Source organism: Montipora foliosa, chromosome 2, assembly GCF_036669935.1.
Source record: "Montipora foliosa isolate CH-2021 chromosome 2, ASM3666993v2, whole genome shotgun sequence".
NCBI lineage: Eukaryota > Metazoa > Cnidaria > Anthozoa > Scleractinia > Acroporidae > Montipora > Montipora foliosa.
This window is the reverse complement of record NC_090870.1, coordinates 29249004-29258565: the sequence shown is the minus strand read 5'-3', so window position 1 is coordinate 29258565 and position 9562 is coordinate 29249004. Positions and strand designations below refer to the sequence as shown.

Here is a 9562-nt window from a genome sequence, read left to right as displayed (position 1 = left end):
TGTTTGCATTGAGAAAAAGCAGTTGGAGCTTGCTAGAAACAAAAAGCAACGATAAAAGGTTAAGTCAATACTTTTCCAGTCTCTGGGGCGTAAGAAACGAACTCAAAGGGCCGTTGGCAAAACCCAGATCGGATCGGATCGGACCGGACCGGATCGGATCGGATCGGATCGGATCGGATCGGATCGGATCGGATCGGATCGACAAAACCCGGACTGGTTCAATATCAACATTCCTGCTTCCCTGCTAGCAGAGGCTCTTTTCCTGGTGTTCGCTGACGGGAGAAAAGAGACCTCTGCCATGGGTCTAAATGGGCTTTGATTTAACCGCCGTCCACGATCTTGGACGGCTCTATTTAGAACGCATGCTCCTTGCATTGCTCGCTGACCGTAACTTGAGCCCGTTGCGTCTCGCGCATTTCTTTATAATAATTCCGCTGTTATTTTCTGAGCCCACATTATAAACATGGCGTGCTCATCGGCGACCTCGAAAGAGTTCAGTCGTAAAGAGTTATTAAGTTTGCTTTCTTCTGTTTTGGATAACCTCGACGATGGAAAGATAAAGAAATTGAGTGAAGAGCAGTTCAAGGCCTTGTTTCATTTTTTAAACGGGCGAGACACGTTTGCGTGCTTGCCGACCGGGCATGGGAAAACTCTCATCTACCAGATTGCTGTGCTTATTGCACGAACGGGAAAGGTGCCAATTCTGCCATCGAACCCACTTGTTGTTGTTGTTTCACCGCTAAATGCGCTCATATCTGACCAGCTTGAGTCCTGCCAAAGGCTCAAGCTCAAAGCCGTTAAAATGGAGCAGGAGCTGTTCGGCAACGATGATAAACGGACGGAGCTCGATCAAGCTGAAGTGGTTTACTGCAGTCCGGAAACCTTGGAAAACATCCAATCCAAGCAGTTCCTTGTAAAAATGGACGATCGGTTGGTTGGAATTGTTGTGGACGAATCACATTGTGTAGTGAGCTGGTAAGCCTAATCTCGGTTTGTCGATGTTTGATGCGATATATTGTGACAGAAAAGTAACTTGAGCACGTGTTACTTTTCAAGACATTGCAGATACACTGTACCTATAAATCATTTTGTGTTCACCAAATGAAGAATCCGAAAGAAAACTTGTTCAGACAGAAAGTGGCTACCTCTCATTGTGTAAGCATATCGCATCAAAATATTCGGTGGTATCAGCATGATAGAAATTCCTTTATAAATTCATATTGATAATTGCAAATTTTGCTAATGGAAAAAAATTGCTATGCGTGTCACGCACTTTTGTGTCCCCTGCTAGCAGAGGTTCATTTCCTTGGATTCACTAAGTGAACACCATGGAAAGAGCCTCTGCTAGCAGGAAAGCTTGGGTGTCACAGGAAAAAATATTTTGTGTTGCCTTGAAAGCTCTGCCTACTATCAGAGGCCAATTAGAAAAAATTAAGTAAATGCCCCGTTTGTATAAATGTAACAAGCTAGCCACGTTTCACGAAAACAATATACCACAGTACTAATGAAACACCTATTTTTTAGGGGTCTAAGTGTCACACCATTCAGGGCAGCTTACAGCAAAGTGGGTGATGTGCGAGGGTTTACAAGAAAACCATTTCTGTGCCTTACAGCCACTGCAGGGAAAACTATCAGATCCCAAATTATGAAGAACCTGCACATGAAGAGTGCTAAGGTTGTAAACCTTAGCCCAAACAAGTCAAACATAAAACTGTGTGTATCAAAACTTGATAGAAATGAGGAACTGGATGAAACCTTTGCCTCGCTGATCGAGGACCTGAAATCCAAGGGCTGTGAAATGAAAAAAACCATCATTTACTGCAGATCCATCACTGCATGTGGAGACATATTTGAAGTCCTTTTGGAAAACCTCCCAAACAACGAACTATATGGTATGTTCCACAGTAAGACCCCCGAGTCAATTCAGAAGAATGTCTTATACGAATTTGTAAAGAGAGACAGCAAAATGCGGCTGGTTGTTGCCACTTGTGCTTTGGGCATGGGTGTTGACATTCCTGATGTTGAACTTATCATTCACTACGGTATACCAACAGAAGTAGAAAGCTATGTGCAAGAGATTGGGAGGGGAGGTAGGGATGGCAGGGCATGTGCTGCTTTTCTGTACTACAAGCCCTATCATCTTGCTCACTGTGACAAAGAAATGAGAGACTATGTAAAAGCTACCAGTTGCCGGCGTAAGGAACTACTGAAACATTTTAAAGAAAAAGAAGCTACTTTGGATGTCATGCATAAGTGCTGTGACTTTTGTACCCAGCTTTGCAAGTGCCAGGGAGCTGACTGTGTCATGCAACTCGAGGCGGAGGAGAATGTGGACACAAGTTTGCCTTTGGAATCGCTTAGTCGTACAGTAGAAAGTGAGGAACGTGAACTGTTCATTGAGCTTCTTAAGGACATTGACAAACTTGGAACTTACGAGACTTTGGGTTCAGATCTCATACTGGAATTAGCTGGTAAGCTAGAATATATATTTTTGGCAGATTATTTGATTGAAAATTTCCCCATTTTCAATCCACACCTGGCTAATGACATAATTCTGGCTGTAAAAGACATTTTCAATGACATATCTGAAGCAAGTGCCTATATGACAATGGATTTTGAGCCATATTTTGAAGATGATCCTCTTTTGCTTGGTGCAGCATATTGTAGTAACATCAGTGAGAGCAGCTCTGATGACAATGGCAGTGTTCAATAATCTTAATGTAAAGAAAGAACACGTATTTTACCAACCATTTTTCTAATTATTATTCTTCATTAAGTCTTCATTACTTCTTTGTTTCCAACTCAAGAGGCTGTAGATAAGGTTTTAATTAAAAGGTGACCAATTATTTTGGGTTATCTTTTTTCGCACTTTTTTTAATTGAAATGAATAGTTATGTGTTGTAAGGACAAATGCATTTGGGAATCTGTCATAATGTAGAGTTTCCCCATGGGCATAACTGTTTATGATGAATGGGATTTAAGTAGAGGGGTTGTTTTGGGGACCTGTAATTCCAGGGGAAGGGTTCTTCAAATGAACTATCCTCCCACCTGCCCAGGGGAATTAATTTTTTTGTACAATCGGTTATTGCACAGCATGGTTCAATATTTTCTTACTCTAGCTAATGCAGGGTGAAAGCTACCATTTTAACACTGCTAAAAGTCATAATTACTGTATGAATGATTTCAGTGTCTGGTGTGCACACTCTCCTGCCATTCCCATGTCCCCCTATTGGGAATTGCTAAAAACAGTTTCTGAAGATTTTAAAGCAGAGGCCTTAAAGGGGCAGTGTCATGCTATTTGGAAACTCTATAAAAAGCTAGGTGTCTTCGTGTTAATTGAATTCCAAAACTAATGGCATAGCTTTGTTATTAAAGATTATTTGAAGGTAATGAAACTGTTTCCTGTCACCTGTCGCTACGAATGGCAAGGATGGAAATGGATTGATACTTGAATACAGTGGCCTTATTATTTTTAAAATTGGCCAAATTATTTTTTTCAAATTTCTATGGTACGTCTTCCAAAATCCTCAATAAATTTATTACAGCTAGCCCTCTCTGAAAATATTCATTAAATATCTCTGTCATAGCTTTACAGAACTATTTTGTTCTAAAACATAAATGTAATGATTTTAGCACAGAATTGCCTAAAACAGCAAAATCTTCATGACACTGCCCCTTATTGAGGTGCCCTTGTGTACATCATAACCAGTATTTTGTTATGCTATGTGTTCATGTTTGCTTACAATAGAATTATAGTTTCAGTAATATACTAAAACTGTTTAAAGTATTTACACTTTCCACCTTGGATAATGGAATTTCTGAGTTTAAACATGTCCGCCTTGCAGTCAATATAATATATTACAAATTTGCTTGAATCAATGATATGTATTTGTTGTAAACTGGCTGAAATTATTGATATCCAAACTGTGTACGAATTTATTTAATTGCCATATTAAAGCTATGAGACTGTTGTTAGTAGCAGGTAATCCTTATATTAAATTTTTGTGATAAAACTCTAACCCTTGGTAATTTAGATTTTTTGTGATGGAATTTACATAGTGTAGTACATATTTCTCGATAATCTACAAGTATGAACTCAGTAACAACTATGCTGGATGTGGCATTAGTCAAATTTCATAAGTAATCCATTGAGGTAGCATGTTACTCAAATTGAATCAGCATTGTCATTCACATGTTTTTATCCATAACCTCCCAGTGGAGGACCCCTGAAATTCAAGGGTGGGACCCTTACTGCAGATTAGCATTGTCATTGTGATACCCCATGAAAGATTACAATTCTGATGGAAACCTTTCACCAATGCGAAGAATAGAGCTCTTTAGCTTGGGTGGTTTGTTGTCCCATTTCAGACCATGTGATATTGCTCTTGAGATTTATTGCTTTCAAACTTTCAAATAGTCATGTGTATATGATTGAATAACTTTTAGATGGATAAAGGAACAACTCCCAGAGAATGTCACATGGTCTGAAATCGGTAAACAAACTGCTCAAGCTAAAGAGGTCCATTAAATCTTGTAAAAGGCTTGATTTTGTCTATGCCACTTTTTACGATGGCGACAAATCCAGCGGTGCAGCCTTGTGACATTCACCCCATCATACAGATCATTTTTGACCTCAGGAAAGCAAGTATACCTCCTACCAGCCTTGAAGTCGAAAACATTTGATTTTTTGTGAACCTGTTCTAACACAGTAACAAATGTCTGCTGCTTGATTTTGTTGGTGTGGTGGGTGTTGCGTGTTCCCTGTCCAAGGTCTTGCTTAGACTGTTGCAGCAGTCCTAGAAGTGGCCCTGTAGCTTTGGTTGAAGATTCAATTGAGCTGCTGTTTATGTTAGGTGCACCCATCTCACGGATACATTCCTTTGACACCATATTTACCTGTTCTACCAGAAGGTCCCTAGATATGCATTTACCTTGCCCTCCCTTTCGAGAGGCAAAACGGTTCCACTTCAGTCTATGTGCCTCTCTTGGAGTAAGCAAGCCAAGCTGAGATGCCTTGAGACGGAGAGCAGCTAATGCATATTTGCTGTGGTTGTTTACCCGGTAAAAAACAGTGAGAAAATTCCACACCCTCAAGAGCCGTTCACCATCACCTTCTTTTACAGTCATCTGCACTCCTAAGGAGAAGACCAATGCTGAGGTGGAGGCAACCATAATTGTACACATAGTCCTCTGTCCCCTTGTCGTCCACTTTACTTTCAGATGTTGCATCCTCATCCGCTACTGTGAGGCCATGCTCTTTTTTCTCATGCTTAACACGACATTTGCCATACTTGAAAACTCTTGTACAACCGTGGCCACGACAGGGCAAGTCAGGACGAGGGTTGTAAGCTGCGAGAAGATTAGGAAGGCGAGACACTCCAGGCATTACAAACTTCTCAAGCATGGAAATTACTTTCCTGTGAAGCCAATTTCTTTGAGCTTCTTTGCTGGAATTCTTAAGATTATCAGGCATCATGTTTTTCGTTGGAATGCTTTCCATACCTTCCATTCCAAAATGATTAAGGGTTGCAGCAATAATGAAGGCATCCAACTCTATTGCAAAGAACTCTTTTACTGAATCATAGTGGTCAAGGGGGTCTCTAAGAGCATTGGAATTCCCAGCCACGATTGCATTGCTCGCCATTGTTCCCCAATCCATAACTGAATTAGGCTTCCGCAGAATGTTGACAGCAAGCTGAAAACAAATGACATAGTTGGAGACCAAAATCAGCATTAGATCTTACAACCCACAAAACTCTCACCTATTAAACCCTCGCAAGAACCTTTAAATATAATTTTTGTGAAGTTTGGAGTGAATCATTTGTGTCAGACAGGGATATTACAGTAGATCTTCCTCCACTAGTCTTTGTCCAAAAGAAATATTATGCAAAATTTTCACTGATTCTTTTTTTGGTGAGTCCAAAATATTATTTGAATAAAGGGAAGAGTTTGATAACAGATTCCCCTCCCCGCCCCCCAACAGAAAAAATCCGCAACAAATGAACACACCTGGTAAGCAATGCGTATGCCATGCCAATCCTCATTCTTACACCAAACGCCATCTAGTTTCTCATCCACACTCCTGCCATCTGCACGTGCCTTCTGAATATTTCTTGACCTCTCTTCTGTGAGTTGATCTCCACCAAAGCAAACAAAGTCGGCAGGCGTCTTGGTACCATTAACTTGTGACATTGGCACATAGTTGCTATGGAGGTGTTCTAATATGTCTACCATGTCCTCATTGAGGCTTTCATTTTTTGGAAGACAACCAAGAGGTATCTGTAAAAAATAAGTACCGTTGAATGACCCAAAAAACTGCACTGTGATCATTGTGGTAAAATGTGTCGTGTCCAAAAATTTCAAATCATACTCCACCCAAAGGGGGTAAATTGTTTTGTGCCCCTCCCCTGGTAAATTTCAGTTTAGCTTTGAACTTTTCTTCTACAAGCTTGGCTATAACATATACCCCCCCCCCCCCCACCCCCCAGGAATTTCCAGATACTCTTGGTGGGGGAAGTCTGGAAACTGCATAGAACCACACAGTACTAGTCTTGTTAACATGACAGCAGAAAATCTTGCTACATAACCTGGACTCATAATAACATTTAAGGTCTAATGAAATTTGCAGTGGCAAGATTTCTGAGTTTCAAATACCAAACACTTTCTGTGTTTAGTTCCATGGAATCTGGGAGTCCCTAAATTTGTATGATCGTCTTATACATAGCTTTCCTGCTAGCAGTGGCATAACAAAAAGAAAAACTAATTTAGGGGATCACAGATTCCTCAAATAACAACCACAGATAGCAATTTATACTTGCGAATCTCAACCCAATTTACATATAAAAGTTATTATGGGCAACCCTTTAATAGTATATTATGTCCATTTACAAGATACCTGATTGGAAGGTAATCTCATTGCTTCGCTGTACTCATGTGGTATGTGGTACACAACAACAGACTTTAAGAAACGAAAGGCTGAAAGTTGTTTAACCATTACACGAGTCCATAATGGAATTAGATCCTTCTTAAGCTTCTCTACATCATCCAAGGAGGGCAGAAACTCATGAACTTGGACCACATCAAGAGTCCTCTCAGTCACATCAGGTAAATTTTCTCCAGTAACAACATCCTCCATGGCAACAAGGTTAAATGTATGAAGGGACTTGTTCTTGTTAGAATTATCCATATGCCTGACATTAATATGAAGGTCCAGGTTATCTCCAATGATCTGGAATCCTTTAGGGGCTGAGTGTTTTGCAACCTCAATAGACTTATTAATGGCATCCAAAGCATCATCACCTTGTTCTGTTGATTTTGCAACAAAAGCACATGTATCCTTGATCATCTTGGAGCTTATCTGCTTCTCCAAAAGCTTACTTCCAATACTGTGCACAACATCGGTTGGGTTGTAAAGACATGCCAGGTTTATTGAGGAAGCATCTATTGTATCTGCACCTCCACAGACACCACTTGCATCTATCATCCTACAGTCACTCGGTTCATTTGTCATTAGGTAGGAACATACCTGCCCAATTTTGGGTAGTTCTGGCAGATATTCTAGGCTCTGTAGACATTGTTTTATAATCTCGAGACACTGCACAGTGTCCTTATGTTGCTCGATGGTGCCCTTCCATTGCAAGAGAGTCTTATCGTGGTCCTTTCCCATTTCCTTTGCCTTTGCTGTTAGCTGTGTGGGATGGACTGTAATGCCATGGGCTGTCATAAGTTCCAAACCCTTAAAAAATACAGTTAACAGAGAACTGGAATTTTATTACTAAGTAATGCATCAAATTACAGCTGTAATACAGATATGAAGCCCTAACCGATCGATCACAAAAATCATTAAAAGATTTCACTTTCAACTTCTCCATTGCAGAATAAGGGACAGAATCAGTCATATTCTCCTACTGTGTAAAGAGAAATCACTTGCTACTCACTACCAACAGTCTATGAGAAATCATAATGTATTTACCTTCTTTAAAAACCTGAGTTACTCTATTTTACCATTAAAATATTATTTTAATATTGTTATTGTTATTATTACTATTATTATTATTATTACAATGATTATTATTATTATTATTATTATTATTATTATTATTAATATTACTCATTACATAAGTCTTGTGAAGTCTTTAATAAAGATTAGTATTTTCATTAAAAAACTTTAAAAAAAATTATTATTAATATTAATATTATTAATAATATAATTATTATTATTATTATTATTATTATTATTATTATTATTATTATTATTATTATTATTGTTATTACTCTTGAATACATGTTGGTGGTACAGGTATTTAAATGATGGAATTTCCAAAATAGGAATTAAATGTATCTTTTCTAAGTATAGGTTCATTGAGCCATCTCTAGGAGGAGTGAGCATAGCAATCCAACCAACAGAGAACTTGTTTAAGTGATCAGCACATACCATTAAAATTCCCTAAGAATATAGGGTGGGAATTCAGTGACAGGTAAAACCAGGATAATTATAAGCTCAATACTTACCATTTGCCCTGCCCCAGAAAAGCGTAGTATCAAACCAATGCGGTATGCCAGGGCTGACATCTGTGGACATCGGTTTTGAAGCATGATTGCAGCAATGGTAGCAATGACAGTATTAACTTGCTTCCCATTCTCCTGCTTGCGTTTTTTTGACTTCGAGACACAAAGGCTGTTGAGCAACTCAGTTGTTAAAGGAGCTTTTGCCTTCAACTCCTCACCAAAATCAGCCATCTTGAAGGATGGTAACAAGTCATGACGGCTTTGCCTAAGAACACTAGGTTCCTTTATTGATGTAAGGCCCATAAGTTCCTCCTCCATTTTCTTGAACAACAACTTCTTGGCTTCAATGATGCCTGTTGATGTCTTCAGTAAGGCTGCCAAGGCCAATTTGGGAAGTCCTAGTGCAATGTACTTGACTATAGTGGCAGTTTTCTGGTCAGACTTAGACAGTTTAACTTTTCTCGGGCCAGAAGGATAATTGATGTTTATCTATTGAAAGCATGCAAGAAAACAAAAGAATATTTCTTGATATAATTCTTTTCAAGCAAAGGCCCTTTTTTATTATCAGAAATTATAAAAAGATTTTACACCACAACCATATCATTAACGAATGAAAGAAAATTAGGCTAGGAGGGAATAACACAACCTCGTTCCCAGGGTATTATTTCTAGCAATATGAAAGCACACAGGTAATGTATTTTTCTTCCTTCGTTAAGCGCAGAGAATGAAAGGCCAAAAAAAAGTGTTTCAGCACCAATTTTCCGTGTTTGGCCAGCGAAAACCAGGAAAAGAGACTCTGCTAGCAGGGAGCCATCAATTTTAAGTCATCTATTCTTTCAATTCTTCGAGTAAAATATTAATTTTGTAAACGTGCAGAAAGTTATTAAAACCGACTATTGACAAGTGACAGAAATGTATTTCTCACCTCCACTTCGGTTTCATCATCTTCGGCATTTCCTGTTAATTCAGCATTAACAGAAACTTCTTCGCTACGGTCCTGGTCATGAGCTGAGCTGGAGGCAAAGTCGAAGTGAAAGTCATCATCAAACAAAAG

General features: G+C 39.1%; 1 protein-coding gene and 1 pseudogene across 1 annotated transcript; one reads left to right on the top strand and one right to left on the bottom strand.

The window, feature by feature from the left end:
* The first annotated feature begins 274 nt into the window (after positions 1 to 274).
* On the top strand, positions 275 to 4360 carry LOC137990655 (ATP-dependent helicase wrn-1-like). Its single transcript, XM_068835778.1, has 2 exons — positions 275 to 975; positions 1525 to 4360. The coding sequence occupies exons 1-2, from the start codon at positions 464 to 466 to the stop codon at positions 2711 to 2713; spliced, it is 1701 nt and encodes a 566-aa protein (XP_068691879.1). The 5' UTR covers positions 275 to 463; the 3' UTR covers positions 2714 to 4360.
* A 164-nt stretch (positions 4361 to 4524) lies between these two features.
* LOC137991451 (uncharacterized) overlaps positions 4525 to 9562 on the bottom strand; it is a 5866-nt pseudogene continuing 828 nt past the window's right edge.

Coding starts and splice junctions, on each gene's coding strand:
- LOC137990655 (XM_068835778.1), top strand. CDS start 464: ATGGCGTGCTCATCGGCGACCTCGAAAGAGTTCAGTCGTAAAGAGTTA. Junction 976..1,524: donor TCACATTGTGTAGTGAGCTG/GTAAGCCTAATC, acceptor CCTATTTTTTAG/GGGTCTAAGTGTCACACCAT.